This window comes from Falco cherrug, chromosome 9, assembly GCF_023634085.1.
Source record: "Falco cherrug isolate bFalChe1 chromosome 9, bFalChe1.pri, whole genome shotgun sequence".
Classification (NCBI taxonomy): Eukaryota; Metazoa; Chordata; class Aves; order Falconiformes; family Falconidae; genus Falco; species Falco cherrug.
In genome coordinates, this window is record NC_073705.1 from 44,517,312 (window position 1) to 44,537,237 (window position 19,926).

A 19,926-nucleotide genomic window follows, 5' to 3' on the forward strand; every position below is an offset into this window, starting at 1 on the left:
TTCTTGAAGAAAATGCAGAAATTTTTCAATTGTACTTGGCAGTGTCATGCCTGCTGTAACTTGAGTCCAGACCACTGCAGTTGCAAGAGGAATTAGCTTTTTTAGAGTATATTGTGAGACTGCCAAGATCTTCCAGGTCCACAAAAAGAGATCGGGGGGGGGGGGGGGGGGGGAGGGGGGGGGGGGAAGGTGGAAGGGCACAGTATTTGTCTTTTTTCCTTTCCTATTTATAATATTTCAATATGTGTCCAAGTAGGTAGTTTAGTTATTCATAAAAGATGAGGGGTAGTGGGGTGTGGTCAACACATTTCTGATCCAAGAGCGGCTTACGCTGAGGCTCTGGAATGCAACCTTCCCTGTTCCTAACACTGTCCTCATAAACCTTCCAGTTACTTGTTCCTTTATTTCTAGTAGTCTATTCTTTCATTAATCTGATGCTGTGATGTACCCTTCCTTAACTGGAAAGATGGGTAGATCCATAACTACCCACCTATGTATATATATATCTACATACTTATATATGTATTAAAAAACCTACTTTTTTTTGCTATATTCTGATCCTCACACGCATACTACTTAATATTGTAGTGCACACAAAACTACTTGAAGCCAACCACAACTAATTAATCCGTAACAAATAAAAATAGTTCAATAAAATCCTGCTGTAATCTTTTATTTTCCCAGTTCTTCTATTTTGCCTGTATTTAAATCTAAAAGTAAGACTCCTGTTTTGCCACAAGGATCTTATCTGAGTGTAAGAAGAATTACTCCAGTTGAATCTCGGGAATAAAAACAGAAAATAGATTTTTATGAAGACCACAAGTATGCCAAGGTAGCAGCTTTGTCTAATTCGGACTATGCATAAAGAGTTTGTGTGTATATATACTGAGAAGAAAGTCTGGGGCTGTTGGCATGCATTTAGATTTACACATTGTTGTTTTCATAGACTGGTAAAGCTTTTCACTAACAATAATACAGCAGTGCTAGGGAATTAAACCAAAGTTAGTTTCTATGGTTTGAATATGGGGATTAGAATTACACACGACCCCCCTATGCTTGCATATGATTCTTCAGTGATGTTTTTCCTTCAAGTCTTAACTGATTAATTCATTTTTCCACCTTGATTATGGGAAGAATCACCTGGGCGAGGGACCGAGCGCTGCCCCAGCCAGTGTGCGGGTGGCACCAGCTGGGGGTGTCGATGTGCTGGGGGGCGGGGGGCTCTGCAGGGGGGGCTGGGCAGGCCGGGCCGAGGGGCCGAGGCCACTCGTACGAGGTTCCCCAGGGCTCAGCGCCGGGCCCCGCGCCGGGGTCACCCCAGCCCCGGGCAGCTGCGGGCCTGGGGCAGAGCGGCTGGGAAGGGCCCGGCGGGGAAGGGCCTGGGGGGGCTGGCTGGCGGCCGGCTGGGCAGGAGCCCCCCACCTGCCCAGGTGGCCCAGGAGGCCAGCGGCACCGGGCTGGTGCCCGAAACAGCGTGGCCAGGGAACAAGCGACAGGACACATCATTCTATGAAATTGTTTAGTCTTATCAGTTAGGTTGCACTTCTGAAGTTCATGTAGAGCAGTGGTAACATTTTCTGTTTGTCGTAGGGGATCTGTTACTGAGGCTGTTTTGACATCGTTATTGGGTAGCTTTTTATCTACAGAACTTATTAACATCACTTCTTTAGGACTTCATCCTCACTGTCACTTTGCTTTGCCTTTCTTTTCTTACGTCATGAATGTTGAACTGCAGATTCTGTTAGTTATTTGTCTATTAACATTCTTTAATTACATAATTGAAACCTTTTGTATGGGAATTAGCCTTTAAAAGTTGCATTCATATGAGGCTGAATTCAAATGTACAACTACAGAAGTTTGGATACTCTAATCATTGAAGTATGAATTGCTTTGCAATGATCGTAAAACTGAGCAATACCAGTTAGTGTTTTGTAGCTTCTTTATATGATAACATATCCGGTTTTAGTGGTTGTATACTGTTTTTTCCAGATGCAGCTATAATATACCAGAGATCGGGATGTTTATCGTTTTTCCGTGTTACTGTGAGTTTTATGAGTGTGCAGAGTTATCGACCCCTAGCGGGTTGTTAGGAAAATGGCCGTTAATTTAATAATTGCTAAATGAAAAATGTAAGTACTTTTCAGTGCTGTCTTTGTTTCAGTGTTCTTTTTCTTCTGTTTGCAGCTGGATTATCTCCCGGAGTTCACTACTGGTGTTCCGTTTCCTACCTCTGCAGAATTGCCTATTGCAGCAACTTCTATGAACAACACTCCCAAAACACGTAGCTAGGTGTCTGCATTTTAATGAACACTTGTAGGTGTCGCTGAGTATTTTAAAATCAGACTACAGCAGAAATTTAAAAAATCAGGGGTCTTTTGTGCTGTGTAAGGTGGGCTTATCTTTAATTAGCTAGAAAAGCTAGTAGCTTCTTGGGTAGTATGGTACTATTTAAATGAATTAAAACAAATTATGAGTCATCTGCTCAGGTTTCACTGACCTCTTAACTGACTGTTTATTTAATAATTATAATTTATCAATAATATCATCAAGCTTTCCATTTCCTAAAACAGTCACTTAACACAGTATTTTCATGCTAAAACAGCATGTAAAATACTGCATTTGTAGAAAATTTTAAACTAATTATTAATAGCTCTAGTATTTTTAATCATTTAGTTGAAATTGTAGTTTTCTGGGAGATTAAGTTATCTCCTAACTATGCTGTGTAAGTTTATTACACCCATTTATTTCAGATTAAAATTAGGTACTGAATAGGGAGTTCACGTCTGACTGGCTAATTAGCAATAATAAATGAAGATGCGTCTGCTCATGAATTAAACTTAAATTGAACTCCACTATAACTCTGCATCTGCTATATGTTTTCAAGTATCAGAATGAGAAATTAAGCCCCACTGTAAATTCATTTTTCTAAGCAAATTTGATACAATAAATAACTTCCAGTCTTTTCTTTGTGTGCATTTTAATTTTATAGGCTTTAGGTAGTAAACTAGAGGTTTTACCAGTTAAATTATTAAATACTCCTTTGAATTTTAGGTGTGTTTAAATTGTAAAGAAAAGGCAAAATATATTTTTTTGCATTTACTAATATTTAGTATTCTGCCTATTACATAAACCACATTGTTTAAAGTCAGACTTGGCACAGCAATCAAAAATGACAAAAAGACGTCAAATTCATATTTTTGTGGGAGCACCCAACATTCCGAGCCTAGTGGAGATGTCAGAACAAAGTAGTTCAGCACCGGCTGCTGAAAAATGGAGGGAACTCCGCTGTTGGTGTGATACACATAGTCTTTTTCCTGGAAAAGTCAAAGATGCTGACCACTTAATGTTTCAGACAGAAAGCTCTATAGTCACAGCAGTTCCTACAAGTGATGACAGCTCTAAGCAGTCTGAACAGGGGAGATTAATGGTAGCAAAAGAGATTTTGACATCTCTTGTGCCTGCGGCAGTAACTTGTGCCAGCACACCTAAAAAGACCAAAAGTTTAATTTATTCTGATTGTCAGATATCTACAGATAAATGCGCACATGCAAATGTGAATCAGGCTGCAAATCAACACTTTGCACAAAGATTTGCAGAATCAACTAGACAATATAAACAGTCACATGGTGGCTGTTCAAACCTTACTGAAAGAAAAGCCAGTCACGTAGAATTTAACAGCTCTTACATTTCTGATTTGGTTGCCAGTACTAAGCAGATTAGCGTACATCTAAGGTCTGTGGGAGAAGTTGTTCAATCAGATTGTAGAAGTGATTGCCGTGAACATCGAAGTCAGTATCTGGATTTGTTTTTCCCTCAAAATCGAGAGTCAAAACCAAAAGGACAATCAAGTGATTGTTTAGACTTTGCAGTGTCAACAGACACTGAGTTCCGTAGTATAATAACTTCAAGTCAGATGGCTGTTTTTGCATGGGGTAGGAATGAGATGCGGAAAAGAACTGTAAAACTGTTGGAAACAGAAGCAGGCAAAAAAACTGAAAAAAGGCAGTATGATCAATTCCAGTTTGATCCTGATGTTGGAACATGTCTTAATGTGGCTGAAAATGAATATAAGGAAGAGTATACAAGTTCCCTTGAACTTTTCAGTTCTGAGGGTGATGCGGAAAATGTTTGCTTTGAAGCTACAAAACAAGAAGGAGCTGCTCAGGGAAACGCAGAGAAGTCTCAAGAACGTAACGTTCCTGCTGAGCAACTTGAAAATGAAATCCATATTGAACCACTGAGCTCAGGAATATTGTGCTCTCAAGTAGACAGTTCTCGTAAGATCTGTTCGGAAAGAGCCCGCCAGTATGAAGATTCCTTTCATATTTTTCCTCCAGCATTTGAAAGACGGCTGAAACCAAAGAGAGCTAAACTGAATTCTTCCCCAGCTGGTCCTGGGATGAGAGTGGATCAAGAGAGGATGGCAGAGTTCAAGAAGCTTCAAAAGAAACTAACACCACTTAAGAATTGTTGCTGCAGAAATCAAAAGTACAATGTTTTGGTTACAATAGTACATCCCTGTCATATCAGAGAAATACAGATGAAGACTAGACCAAAATCTTCATGTACAATTCCTGTAGCAACAATCGTCGTTATTGACCAGTCAGAAATTGAGAGAAAGGTGGTGCTGTGGCGTAGCGCTGCGTTTTGGTCACTCACCGTGTTTCCTGGGGATGTTGTACTGCTTACAGGTGAGAATTCCTTTGTTTCCCTTTTTAAAATGTGGGTCTTAAAAATGCCTATTTAAAGTAGAATGGTGTGTAACCAGTAATTTGAAACTGTGGCTAAGCGTTTGTAAGTATCTTGCATTGCTCAGCATCACTTTGAATTTTCAGTCAGCCTGCCAGTGGAACATCAACGGTCTCATGGAAGCTTGCCTGTCTCTTCTGTGTAGTCTTTGGTCTGAGACACAGGAGTGCATTGATACTGCAGCAGTGCCGTAGATAGTCAGTCTTATTTTCTAACCTGTCAGTGCTTTAAAACAATTGTTCCTGAAAGGTGTAAGTGCTGCTACAAACCAGATATGCTAGTTGTTCAATGGATAGACTTTTTTTTGTAATTCTCCGCTGTCGAGCCAGAAAATCATGGTGATCTGTTCAGTCTCAGGGTGAGAAATAGTTCTTGTCTGCTTAATCATTCTTATCTCAAAATACATCAAAAATCTTTCTGAGTAAGCCTAGTACTTAGCTACTCATTCTGAAATGTTGCACAATAATAATTCACCAATACAGTCACCCACTTCACTTATACAGCACCTGCTATGAGACTATTGAATGTTTTATATGAATTGAAGAATTACGTCAGACTACTGAGAAAATTTGATTAAGTCATTGTAAAGGGTGTTGGCCGAATAAATAAAAAAAAAAAATCACTTTGTTTCCAAGCGATCTCTTTCAGTTTTTCACACCTGTATGCATGATGGTTCTATAGTCAAGGAAAGTGTGATGTACTTCAACATTGCCAATACATGAATTGATAAGGCTGCTTCTTTCTTGCAGATTTAATAATGTATGAAAATCTTTGGTGTGGAGAGATCATGCTGCAGTCTACATTTACCAGCCAGTTACTGAATCTGGGGAACTGCTCAGCTCTCAATCCAGAAGAATGTAAGATTGTAGTGCATAAGCTTCCACAAAAACCACAGTTAAATAGCTATTTAAAGTACTCATTTTCTTGGCAATACCTCCTATACAGGACAAAACGGAAATGTGAGCAACAGAGCTATAAAACGCTACAGGAAAGTATGACAGGAACACATGTGGGCAAGATGTTTGGCATGATGACATCAGATAGGCACGTGAACTTTATGGTAGAGTTGGGTGGTTACCATTCAAAACTCTGAAAGACTGAATTCTTTGAGCTTAGTTTGAGAAAGAGCAGTTATTCCAGCACTCAACCATAAGATGTCTGAGATTTCACGAGGATTAAATTCTTTGCAAAAACTTGAGGCTTAAAAAGTTAGTAGATCCATTCAGGGAAAGTAATTCATTGCAGGCGACTAAGCGTGAAGTCTTTAAAGATACGTGAGGATACAGTAGAAGTATCACCATGAACGTGAGTTACTCGTATTGTCTTCCTGATGCTCATTATTTCCAGCTGTTTAAGGCAGGTGCTGAGGTAAATGAACAAGAATAGCTGTTCCTACCAAGCTGTGATAAAATTTCTCTCCTATTTTTAGTGTGATTTAAAATATTGTACTTGGCTTAACTGTGGGATGCTATCAAGGGAAGGCAGATGAAGTGCGGTTTAATTTTGGATGAAGTGTTACACATCTCAAGAATTTCTTGCCTTAGAATTATTGTGAAATAGTTTTGGCTTTGTCAGTATAAATTAAGTACCAACTGATAAATTTTGTACTTCTAAGCTTAAAAAAAAAAAAAAAAGTGTCCCTGTAACTTTTTTTATTTTATTTAAGTTTGTCCTGTAGTGGATGGTGATGCTCTCCATGGCTTATTGTCATACGTATCATCAGAATTTCCACACTTCAGAGACATTCCACGAAGGCAAGTTCAGAGTCTGGATAGTGTTCAGTATATGCAGCTAGACCAGCTCCAGCCAAATACATTGGTTCACTCAGTCTTGAAAGTTATCAACATTGCTGTTTTAATAGGTAAGTTCATGCACTGGACTTCGACTTCCAAAACTTCAACAACAGGTAAAACTTAAATAGTAATTTTGCAAGGCAGTTCTGGTGATTTCCCATTCCATACACCAGTGTTTGACACGGGAATCACAAGGGAAACGTCTGTGACGATCCACTCATGGGAGGCATAGCAAAGAAATGGAGTTAAGGACAGGGAGAAAATAGTGACCGTAGTTAGCTGCTGAAAGGAGGTTACTACACACTAGTGGTGATGGATAGCATACGTGCCTGTGGGAGCAGTACGCAGGCGGTGGGCACGGAGTGTTCCTGCTCACCGAGGGATTTGTGTGTTTTCCCTAAGGAATCGGCACTCACCACCGGCTGCAGTTACAAGTGTTTTGACTTGTCAGTGAGATAGCTTGGGCATCTCCACAGCTTCAAGTATCTTAAGTATGAGGAACGTGGGCTTGAAATCCTTCTCCGGGAAGATAGGTGTGTGTGGCAGGAGTGCTGAAAAGAGGAAGATACCGCAGTTACGGTGGAGGAACATAAAGGTGTTTTTTAATGGCTCTTGAAATTCAAGAGGTACATTCTTGCTGTAGACCGCTGCTTGAAAAAGGGGGCTGGTTTATGAAAATGTCACGTGGGACAGTCAAGCCTTACTAATTCAAAGCTTGCCAGCCAACTACCTTCCAGGTAAACATCCTGTCATTAAAGGAAAATTTGATTGCACTGTAAATCATGTGGTTTTCAGAATTAAGTTATTATTTTAATCCAATGGTTTAGGAATTGCTTGCCTTTCTTACTTTATAAAGGAGCTGTGTTGCTCTTTATAATGCTTTATTTGGAACAGTTCTTGTTTGTTTCTATTTTTTCCTATCTAGGATAGGTTTTTAAAGCTAAGCATTCCTGGTTTCTTAAGTACGTGTGATGTTTCTTTATAATAAACCTTACTTGTGTGCCTTTCTGTAAAAGTTCTTTTTGATTTTTCAGCACTGGAGAGTGCACAGTATGAAACTGCTAACATGTCTTACTGTGATACTCTTTTTCTGCATAGGCTCAACAGAGACCTGCCTCATCAATATAAGTTTGTCTTGGAAATCCGAGTTTCCTGTATATTTTTATTGTAAACTCTCCTCTTCCCCAAAGAATCATGGTCAGCAGTCCGTGTACTGATTTTTTTTTTTTTTTTTTAAGTTTATTCTTCTGTCACACATTAATTTTCTTCTAATAATTAATGTAGTTATTTCAGGATTCCTTTTGCTGAAGCGCTTTTCCATGTAAAAATTGAGGATTTGTTTCCATTTCTTCTTGGGCCTTACAGCTGCTGCCTAGCCTCTTCTTCCCCTCTGAAGTGAACAAAACCAAATTTATTTGGGGCATTCTCAGTATTTCAAGCAGTGTCTTTCCATGGTTTTTTTTAACTTGTATTGGGCAGTTAAAGATCACCATTCACACCTGGAAAAGGACTCTTCTTCCCTTTTTTCCCTGCATAACTGTTCTGATTATCTTTTTTTTACAGTACCACTGTTTCTCTGTGCTTGACTTCAAGCTTTGGCCACAAATTTGATCATATTGCACTACCATCTTGTATTAGTAAGATTCAAATTTTTACCCACACTGTCAATATCATGTTTATTAATTATAAATGGAGAATTTTGAAGATGGAAATCTTTATAATTTATTATTATACATAAAATCTTAGAATTGTTAGATATTTCAAGCAAGAGCTCTTGTTCAAAAATTATTTGACTTTGAAAAATACTGTATTTTTAGTGTGGAGCTTAATTGTTTCAGTATATATGTACTGTTATTAATCCTCTCAGTGGGATTGTACGTGATTGTAGTTTTCTTTTGTGAAAACTCTTAGAGAAATGTTTCCTTCAGTGTATTCCACAGAAGTTACAGGAACTTTAACTTCCAGCTATGACAGTTTATTGCTGAGAGATTGAGTATGATTTCTTTCCATTTATACCAGTCAGGATGCAGGGGAGCTGAAAGATGCATGGATTGCTAGGTATTTAGGTAGATAAAGGTAAATTAGTATACTTTGTGCATTCCTTTAAACTAGGTTTGTGTTGCTGAAGAAATCAGATTGTTCTCATTTTGTCCTGAAGAAATTGTAGGTGTGTTCTTGTTTACTTATAGTTGTACTGTAAAATAACATAGCTGCGTGATTTCATCTTAATATTGAGGCACATGGGGTTTGCATGTTTATATGCTGTTTACTGTAGAACTCACATAATTTCAAACTTTTTCAGAATCTGTGTATAGATACAGAGGTGGCAACCAAAAAAAAATTGTCCTAACAGTAGAACAGAACAGAGGTCAGCACTATAGGATGGTACTGTGGGGAGCAGGGGCTGCCTGGTGCCCTCAACTTCAAAGGAAAAAAGGTAAAGTCCGTGTACCTGTAGGTAGCTGTAAAAGGATTTTTGTGATGTTACTAGTATCTTTAAAAAGCTCAGCTGGTAATGTCTTTCCATTAAAACTGTGAATACTCCCCTTGGAAAGGCAATATACTTGATAACAATTTTAACATTTCTCCTCTGTTAAGAAGCAGTGCCATCAGCAACAGATTTGAGTGCACTCGCTTTACGAGACTGAGAAAGCATGAATGTTTAGAAACTTTACTCGAGGTACAAGATGCACTGGTGTTCAGTTATGTAACTGTAAACACTTGAGTAATAACTATGTTACCATGTTTGCTGAGTCTTCCGTATTGTTGTCTGGTTTAGCATGAATTGCTGAGTTTTTCTGCTTCTGATACTCATTCTCTGCTTGCCACCTTACTACAGGGTCAGGCTTTACCCTAATGGTTTTGCTGTCAAGTCTAGCTCTAACTGACCAAAACCATCTCTTGCAAGAATTACATGGCCTGTGTTTTAGCAGCAACTACTACGGAATTTTGTTTTATTACTGGCTTTGTTACCTTAAAATAAGGAAACTAGGTTTTCATTGAACTGGTAACTTGAGAGTTTGTATTTCTAATCTGTGGATGCGCTTAGGAAGTATATGCTGTATTGAAGTGCAGAATGTGGCGGCCTAAAATGCCGGTTTTTGTATAGTGCAAAATAAAACCCAGAAAGGTTAAAACCTCACAGTGAATCTTTACCTATTAAACATAGATGCTCTGAATTCTGCCAGTTCCACTTCAATTTGTAAGTAATCTGCACTCCTAGAAATCATTTAACGGCAAGACATACCTCTTAGGCTACTTGAAGAAGATGGTCCAATTTAAACATTAACCAATTAACTTTATTACATAATACCTACATGGTTATCGGTTTTGTGCGTGCTTCAGTGTGAGCAGGTATATACTGTTTGTTAGATTCTTAGAAATCTTACAGAATTTAGTATGCTAGAATATGAAACTTCTCAAAATATAGCATTTTAGAATTAATTGTAGCTGCAAAAAGAAGATACCAAAGGGACTTTCTAAGACCCAATCATATATCAATTCTCTGATGCTTGAAGCAGAAGAGTGTAAATTGTAGATCTCTGTAGTATTAAGTCTTTATTCTTGTGATCAGTTTTCTAATCAACAGGGGAATGTTGAAGATCTGAATAATAAGTTAAATTCGGGATCAACCATGTCCCGTACCCTAGTTAGACTATGTCCTCCACTTCCATATATCCCCTCTTGCCAAGTGCACGTTTCTTTCTTCCTGTTTAGATTTTCCCTCACTGTTGCTGTAGTGTTACTACCTGAATCTTGCTTTGGACTAGAACACACAACACACTCAGTTCTGGGGCACTGCAATATCTCTAGTCAGATGTGATGTGCAGGAAACTAGACCTGTTCAGAGGAGCGAAAATTCTGGAGTATTTTGCTGTAAAACACTGTCTGGTGGCAGATTTTTTCAGACACTTGCAATTTTAGCAGGTTACTACCAAAAATCGGATTAATCCAAAATATGAAAACACTAAAACATGCTAATAAAATCCTTACACATTTTTCTACCCTTATTTCCAAACCAAATTATTTTGGCTGCAACTTTCAGCTTGAGCAAATATGGAGGAAAAATAACAGCCTGAAAGGTTACCAGACCTGATCAGTAGGTGAATGCTGGATTCTTACAACAAAGTGAAGGACAACTCAAAATGTTTCTCCTCTGTAATCTCCTTTTGTAAAGTATTTTTCTTTATTATAGAGTCAATCGGAAGATGGAAACTCAGTATTTCTAAATTGGAACGTTACGGAGATTAAGATTAAATTAGAAGATTAAAAAACAGGGGTGTATTAAAGATGGAAGTGATTAATAACGTGAAGATTTTTTATTCTAGGCATTCCCAACTTTTCCTTATTAGAGCTGACAAATTGGTTTCTTTTTAAAAAAAAGTTTGGTTGATTGGAAAGCTGAATTCAGTACAAGTGAAATGAAAACATTGTTTAGTTATGGGAGGACTCATGCAAAGTTTATAGGGAAGGGAAAACCTCTACGTGTCATCACACTTGAAATAAAGTTGCCAGAGCTGACCATATGAGAATGTCTTGTTGATTTGCTTCTCAATCTTGTCAGTGACTGCGGCTTTCTATAAAGTAACTAAGGTATAGAGAGTAAACTCTTGTTTGCTTTTTTGTCCTGTAGAACACCTGTGGGACTTCAAATACCTTCTGGTCCAACGTAGTTCTGTCTCTGGTGACTTTGAACTGCACACAACTCCATGGTCATCCTACGAGTGCTTGTTTGATGATGACAGAAGGGCAATTGAATTTAAAGAAAAGTTTCAGAAAAGCAAAGCTTCCCTCATGCAGGTGACAAAGCTCTCGACGCATTTGGAGGAAAAATGCTCAGGTAAAGTCGTTATCCATAGCTCTGTAACGGTTCCACACTTGTCTGTTGTGCAGTGTGTAACTAAGCAAAATAGATGTTCTGTTGATCAAGTAAAACTTTTTTCATTTTTAGGTTAGCACAGCTGTGGGAGTCTTTAATTTATTCTGAGGGCTGCTGCTCAATATCCAGCCAAACTGTGAATGCAGCCTTCCCTCAGTGAGCCCAGAGGTGGGACAGGTGGTACCGTACAAAGATAGGCTTTGGAACACAGCGTGAAATGCTGCCTTTTGTTGTCCACGCCAGCCAGTCTAGTAATGATGTGATTAATGACTGAAAGTTTGTCTAATAGCATTTCTCCAAAACTGGAATTCTCTAAAGCAAGAGTAAAATAGCTACTGCTATTGAAGACTGCTTACAAAAGAACAAAGACGACATTTTATGCAGTCACCACCTCCCAGATAAACCTAGAAGATTGCGAAGGTTGGTGTTAAACATTAAGAAGTAACTGTATAAAGTTGGTATTGCAGCATTTAACTCTAGTTTATGTAGGAATAGTGGAAGGCTAAGTTGTTAAAGCTGTGCTTTTCACTGTCTCTGAATTAGCATGGAAGAAAAGCAACTGGCAATTTGCACAATTCTAATCTCTTGATCTCTTATTCAGGCTCTTCTGTAGTGGTATCTATGACAACAGTACCTGAAAACATAGTACTTGTATATACTTTTAAGTGATACTTATGCAGCAAAAAGTCATTGTGGTTAAATCATCTCTAAAAATATGAGTGTGTGCTTCTAAAGCTGGGGGGGGATTCAGAAAGTTTTACTGATAATCATTTTGGTTTTGAACGAGCTGTAACCCTTGCGTTTGGTTTCAGTTATAAATAAAACTGAATGCAGATTTTATTGAAATCGTTTTTGCAGGAGTGATTCAAGTGAAAGCCCGTATCTTAGAACTGAAGTTTACCATTTCAACTGGTCAGTGCAAGCAACTCACCTTCTGTGCTGACACTTCACTGGAGTGTGTTTTGGCTTCTCTGCCGATGATAACGTATTCAGGCTGTGCTCAGTGTGGTTTGGAACTACTGACGGATAAGAACATGATCTACAAGCAGTGTATAAGATGTTTGCCGTACAACAAAGTAAAGACTTTCTACAGGTAAATGAAATAAAACTACAATGGCATTACTATTAGGGAAGTAAACTACAACTTTCTCCATTTTAAGCTCCCCCATATAAAAAATTTTGAGGTGTGGTTAGCAATTTCTATTTTTTTTAAATGTATTTTCAAGGAACTGTTCTTGAATTACTGTATTATATTGCCGTTATTCATAGGTGATACTGTTTATTTAAACCTAACTTTTTAATTTCTTTTAAATACTATGTCATTAGGTTTACCCGGCACTGTGTCAGTAAGCTAAGATGGAGTAGAAGCTTGAGGAGGAGAGGAAAGCTTTTTGAGAGTCTTATTTCAGCCTAAGTTTGAAATTGTGTGAATGCACAACCATATTTTTAAAAATTAATTAATCAATTCTAGCCTTGCAGAAACTGACATGTTTTCAATAAACATTCTCATAGAGAGCAGGGATAGTAAGTTATCAGCAGATGGCGCTGTGAGACAAGACGTATATGCACATTTACTTAAACTAAATCGATCCAGTTGAGGTAGGAACATTGTTAACAAATTGTTCAGTTCTTAATGTTTACTTATATGTTTTGAATTGTAAGTATCAACTTGAAATGTGTAGGTAGGGAAGACTGAGACAATCACAGATGTAATAGGATTCTAGAATATGTACATTTCCTACCAAAATTCATTCTAAAAGTATGCCTAAACTATTTCATAATGAGTTTAACGAATCATTACATACTTAGTAGTTTCTCACTTGGCTTTGATTTAATATTAGGATCCCATCTGTCTAACAAGGTAGTGACTTGGTCTTTTTCCTCTGTGCAAAAAATAGTCTTGCATCTTTAAGTTTACAACTAAGTGCAAAGAATTTTTCCTTAACTGAAGAGGTTCCCCCTCTGTTTCATAAGATTATGACCTCTCGTGTGACTCTGAAGGACTCCAGTTTACTCTCTTGCACAAAAGGTGGTAGGAAAATGATAAAGACTTCAACTGTTTGTATTCTCAACATGTGAACACGTCTTGATGTGGAACTTAAATGCGCAACTTCTTCAAAGAAAAGTCTGTCATTTTTGTACTGAAATTTTGCTCTGATTAGTTTAGTAAGAATGCATCTCCTTGGTAGTATTTCCTAATTCTGTATTGTAGGATAACTCGGTACGTGTACAGCTTAGCAGGAGAAAAATCTGTCTTTTGCTAAAGAAATATCTTGTGAAAATGAAATTAACTTAACTAAATGCTGTTCTAGCATTACTGTGCTGCTTAACAGATTGTTACATCTATGGTTAGTGTTAGTCTTTTTTTATAAACCTGTGTGCACAACTAGTAGAAAACTACTTTTTTTTTTTTTTTCCTGTAGTGTGCTAATTCATGTCCCCTTATCTCAGATTGCTTTTAATCCCTCAATATAAGGAGGCAGTATGTTCAGTACGCTCTATTTCTAACAATGGAATAGCTACCAGCATCTCCTTGGAAGTAAAATCTGCGTATTGTTTTCTACTTAATATATACTAAACACTGCAGACTTCTTAAAACATAGGATTAGTCTGTAATTTGATTTGCTGCTTCAATTCAGGGAATTTAGTAACTGATTAACCTAATAGATTTTTTTATTTATGTATTTTAAGAGTGTGAATATTTAAGATAGACAATATGATAGGAAAATAGATACTATGACAGGATCTTGGTATTTAAGAGATTTACATAGCTTTAAAATCTTGGGTTTCAGCACTGTAGGCCACTGAAGTCATCTCCTGTCACCTTTTTCTTTTGAAATGTAGGAGCCCAGTTTTGTTCATCTGCTGTGATTGTAACGAAGCTCATCTTTTCCCTCAGATGCTGAAGACATAACATTTAGGTGCATGTGTATATGCTTAGCTAGCTTTCTTTTTTCCAAGTTAGATACCCAGAACACTGAACACTTTAACACTAGCAGTAATAATGAGGCAGAAGATCCTAAAAACCTATTATACGACAGCACTTATGTAAAGTACATGTGTCAATGTTTCCATATTCTTTTTTGAGCTTGGACAATATGAATATGAAGCTAAAAGAAATTACAAAAGCGAAGAGAAAGAAAACTATTTTGTATTTCAGAGCTTATCTCCTAGATTTTGGCTATCACAGATGGGCCTTTGCCCAAACTTCCAGTTTCCTAGCGTCTCTTCCCTGGAATTTGGTATGACGGTAGCATTTCCCTCAGATAATTCATTCTTCAGTCTGTACCAATCAGTATTTGCCGTTTAAAAAGTTGAACATTTTAACAGTAGCCGTAATGAGACAGAAGATTTCTAGGGTGTTTAGCCTCAGCAGGGATTAAATCTAACCTTTCTGTACTAGTGGAAAAGCCTATTTCACTGGCGTGCTTCGCCAGCTTTGTGTGCAGGTACTAAAGGCTATGTACTCAGTAGCCTTTAAGGAATATTTTAGCAGAACTATGTATGCCTCTAGTGAAATTTATTTACATCCTTAAATATGTTTCTAACTGTTTTACATTGATTTAAATTCACCATATTAAAACCAGTGGTATTTAAGGAATAAAGTTAATCTCACAATTGCATTTTCTGTGGCGCTAGTGAAAGGGAATTAACAGTGTCAGTCTCTGTTTTGAAGGCTGTGTTGACTTTTCTTTTTCCCCATGACAGTTCAGTCTTGTTGACGTAAGTAAGATTATTTGAAAGAAGACTTAGATAACCTTGAACAGAGTAGGAGCTGAGGAGGAGGCAGTGGGCTTATAATAACCAGGGATGAAGCAAAATTAATCTTTCCTAACGCATCGCTTGGTTTGCAAGTTATATCTGTAGACCGTGCCTGGCTGTGCTTTTAAAAGCTTTATGTTTTGCAACATCACTTAGTACATTTCTCTGCAAACATATTAATTATACCGTTTTCAAAATGGTTATTTAGTATTTCTGGAAATCATAATAATTTTCATGTACTTCAGCATAAATTGTCTAAACCAAAATATATTTCTTCAGACACAAAATAGCGATTGCCCGCAATTAGTTGGGAAGCTGAGCATTAAGTGTACTGTTAAGCTTTCTCTCATGAAGGAAGCCAGCAGTCTTTAGTGACTACAAATAGTCTGGGCCTTGGTTTCTGTCTAAACCAACAGATTTTAAATAATCCCACAGATAATCAGACATGGAGTTCTCTTAGCTCTTTTGATCACTTCACTTAAGATTATGAAATTTAGCAGTAGCTTTTAGATTAACAGATGGCAAGTAAAGTCGTTTGCCTACTGGGAAAGTGGCATGTTTACAGTCATTTGCCTTCGTGCCTCACAAGCATTCAGATTAGTGCTGTTAGGTGTATTCTGCATCATGCTAACTAAATTAATCACTTCATAACACTCCCCAGCTGTCAGTATACTGAACTACTGCCTGACTGTCGTATTTGACAGCGCAGCTCCGTTAGTCTCTTGAAGTGACTGCCCTTCCTTCATTCTGCCGTCTCTGCAGTGAGCACGTTTTATCCTTTTGGGGAACGTCTCCCATGGAAAAGTTCTGCACTGAGGATGATTGTGCCATATTTTATTACATTAACATATACTGGTTTGGTACCGTTCCAATATTGCTATAACCAGGATTTACATTATTGTGATATATCTCCTGATGTTTACTATTTTAGTTTCTTCTGTGGGCGGTCAGGGTGTAAGCGTTGCATCCTGCTTTGGTCAGAGCAGTGCAGATTTTCTAAGAAGTGTGAGGATTGTGGTGCTGCAGATGTTGCAGGTCAAATCGTAAGTAGTGTAAGGGCAGTCAAAGAGCGTATGTTGGGTAGAAGCTGCATCAGCTGTATAAATGATTAGACTTAGTAAAATCACTCAGAAGCTTGAAAGCAAGCAGAAACCACCTGCTGAACATCGCTGTAGAGGACTGCTAAGGTTTCATCTCACAGAAACGTTGCAAAACAAATAGCAAGGACTTAATGCCACGCCTTTTTCATTGTTCCCCTAATAATGACAGGTTGGAAAGACAAATACTTGAAATGTAGGGAATACCTGTCTAGAAAAGATCACTTCGTACCAATTGCTTGTTACCCAGTATCACTTTTGAATCATGTGAAACAGCAAAATTTGGAAAGACCAGTGCTTGTGGGACAGCAGTCCCTAACAGGTTCGTTTCAAACCCAATAGGAATACTATTGGCAATATTCTGTGTAGAAGATAGTTTCCAGGAAGGAGGGATTATTACTTTTTTAGCAGTATGTGAAACATTTGATATTAATCATAGTACAAGGAATACTATCTTGGTATTATGTAGTGGCTATGAAGTGGTGTTTTAAGACAGACAGTATTAGGTGATGTTGATACAGATGATACAATTCCAAGTGATGCACCGAAGCTTGTCTCCCTATTTTGCCTTTCCATCTTTATGTACCCATTGTATATTTCTAGGTACATATGCTTACATATTAACATTTATACTTCGTATATTTAAAGTTCAAGGCCATAAATGACATAACACTAATTTCATAATAGCACAGTTCTCGCTGTCTTCCTGGAAAAGGCCACTAAGGCATGGTTTTCTGCAGTTGTCTGAAAGTAAGACTTACTTGATAGCTTTAGAAGTTACTTTAACATTGAGTAGTGACTTCAGAATATATCTCAAACTCATTCCAACTCCAGAGACTTGACAGAGATGAGTGCATAGATTTTCTAGTTCTTGGTGTTAGGTTGGAGGGTGATATTACGTTGTATTACTTTCAGAAATTTTGCTTCAATCAAAAAACCATAGCAGCTAACTTTCAAGTCTTTTGTTTTCTGATCTAGACCTGCTGTGATGACAGTAGAAGATGGAGGTTATGAAATTTATGTTCATGTGGCGTCTGAGTTGATGGAAAAAATCTTCCTCAGTATTCCTGCAGACTGGCTGAACAGATTAGTAGGTACTGTTTCATGAATTACTTCTGATAGAAACAGGCAGCACAGTTCACAATGGGAGTAAGATTTTTAATTATTGACAATTGAGAACTGGGATGAGATTGTTCTGGAAATATGATGATTGCTTATATTGCATGAGACTTTAAAAAAAAAACAACACAAAACAACAAACAAAAAACAGTAACAACACAAAGCCAGAAAAAAAACCCCAAAAAACACCTCGGAACACTTCAGTTGCTGTCCAACAAACTCAGAAGTTCAGAGTTGAGGTAGCAACAAGAGATGAGATGGCATGAACATTTATTTTGCTATATAACTAAGTATTCAGTAAGCAAATGGATTGCTTATATGCAGAATAGGGTGTCTTAGCAGTTTTTGGAAATAGCTGACAGGCTCTCATGATGTAAATAACTGAGCAGTGTTCCGGACAGGCTTCCCTTGATACACTTTTTTTTTTTTTGACTTGAAGTGTTTTACATGATTCACAGGTGTTAATTTAATGAGAGAGTCTTAGTGCAGTGTTTTTAAAAAATTTGTTAAAACCAAAACTGACATTCAGATGTTGAACTACACTTTCAGTAATTTAGTGTAGCTTTCATGGAGGTAAAACTGGAACGTTAGGTGCTACTGTGAAAATAAAGAGTAAATTGGATTGTTCTATCTTTTGCAGTGCCGTCTTCAGATATAACCTACAGCACGATAGTAGCAGATCTGTGTCATTTGCTGCTAGCAGATACAGAAGCATCCTATTTGTTGGAAATTAGGAGCCATTTTGTGCTAGATGAGAACAGCTATCCTTTGCAAAAAGATTTCCATCTGCTAAACCTTCATCCTGATCTTGGAAGCATTGACCTCTGCAATAACTGAGTAACAGAGACCATAGGAACACACAGATGGCAAACAGAAGAAATCTGAAGTAGCTGAAGGAAGCAAATCTCTTTAAAAATACAATAAAGGATTCTGGGTTTAACTCATCCTAAAACCGCAAAAGGACTGGTATAGAGTATCTGCTAATAGTACATACTGCTGCTGTAATACTGAAATTTTCATAAAGATATTTTTATACATATATTTTTTATAATAAACTCTTACTGGGTATCTGTTTTCCTTTTCTCCCCAGAAAAGTTTACTAGTATTGAGAGGCTGAATTTTTCTCAGATATGGCAGGAAGACGGCCACAATTCAATGATATTTTAGTTATGAGATTTTTGTTTGTCTTATTCTATTGCTATCTGTAACTTGGTTATGTCTTTCGCTTTGCCTTTGTGGTTGCCATCCTTTTTTTAACAGCAGAATTTCTGCCATTTACCCTTAGCAATTTTGCTGCCATTGTTTTCTTTTAGTAAAACAGAACTGTCTCACTGAATCCAATTTTGTGTATCGAGAAGGTATTGCACATATTTATGAGGGTTTAAACTGGTGTGTTCTTTCACGGACCCTTTAAATTATTTAATTGCTGTAGTATTTATTGTTTAGTATTTATCCAGCATAAGCTGGTGAAGAAACTTAATCACCTTAAGCCAGTGTAATCAGTTTAACACTGATCTGCAAAATTTTCTCCCATCTTGATCAGATTTAGAAATTTAATTCTTTTTAAAGTCTTAGTGTATTCTGATAGTGATTTTTAACAGTAAAGCTGAGTGAATGATGACTGTACCTGACTTCATAAAGTAACAGTCTCATAACTACTACTCTGCAAATGCAATTATATATATAGATCAGTATTTTTCTGACAAATATCTTTGTCTGATATGAATTGTGCCTCTTGCAGAGGCTGGTAGAAGCTGTAGGGGATGAATCTTGTTTGCTGCCTGGTAAGTCTTTACCTGCACTGTTCTCATTTAGGGAAACTGGTTTCCCCATACACTGTTGCACTTACCTTCAGGCTTCAAACAGAGCTGTTCTCAAAACTGAATTTGATAAATCAAGTTGTCAAATGTATGATAATGCAAGTAATATGACTGAACAGCTTTCATGTGCTGTTTTCTGGAAGCAGCTTCCTACAACTGAATAACCATCTTTCTTGGTGGCTAGTGTGGACTCTGTTGTGTCTCATGTGAAACCAGTTTGGGAGTGTTGGGGTTTTAATTATGTTTGAATAGCACTATGTGTAAGCCACATTAAGTGGAAGTTACGCTATCTGGATTGGTAAGCTGTGTGTGGCTACCACCAAGTTCCACATGCTCTGGGAAGGTCTCTCCAGCTGACTGGGACCCAGCTGCCTCGTTCACTTGTCATGATTTCTCAGATAGCCACTGTGAGTCATAGTTTAACAGTATTCCTTCTTGAAATCCAAGCAACATGACACTGTAGTTCAATGTGAACTTTAATAAATTTACCATAATTCTATAGTTTCTTTGGTTCCTGTCTTCACTTTAGTAATTCTGTGTAAAATTTCTAGGTCTTGCTGCCTTGTGGCTACTACTTCAGGCTTTTCTCCCCGCCTTTCAAGCAGGAAGCCATTTCACTTTCTGTGCCTCCATCTAGCACAGAGATTTCTCCTGAAGGAGCTTTCTGATCCTTTATCACCTGTAATCATCATTTCAGTTTCATCAAG

The 19,926-nt window shown here is 37.6% G+C and overlaps 1 protein-coding gene across 13 annotated transcripts in view; it reads left to right on the forward strand.

Moving 5' to 3' along the window:
* SHLD2 (shieldin complex subunit 2) overlaps nt 1–19,720 on the forward strand; it is a 41,218-nt gene extending 21,498 nt beyond the window's left edge. For 12 of the 13 annotated variants that reach the window (XM_055721275.1, XM_055721274.1, XM_055721272.1 and 9 more), the window contains 8 exons: nt 2,185–4,691; nt 5,499–5,606; nt 6,416–6,610; nt 8,845–8,979; nt 11,176–11,382; nt 12,280–12,514; nt 17,259–17,374; nt 18,040–19,720. In XM_055721275.1, coding sequence (XP_055577250.1) covers nt 3,170–4,691; nt 5,499–5,606; nt 6,416–6,610; nt 8,845–8,979; nt 11,176–11,382; nt 12,280–12,514; nt 17,259–17,374; nt 18,040–18,236 — 2,715 coding nt within the window. In that variant the 5' untranslated portion in view covers nt 2,185–3,169 and the 3' untranslated portion in view covers nt 18,237–19,720. The remainder of the gene's footprint in view (nt 1–2,184; nt 4,692–5,498; nt 5,607–6,415; nt 6,611–8,844; nt 8,980–11,175; nt 11,383–12,279; nt 12,515–17,258; nt 17,375–18,039) is intronic. The other variant, XM_055721276.1, reaches the window with a different exon arrangement.
* The last annotated feature ends 206 nt before the right edge of the window (nt 19,721–19,926 follow it).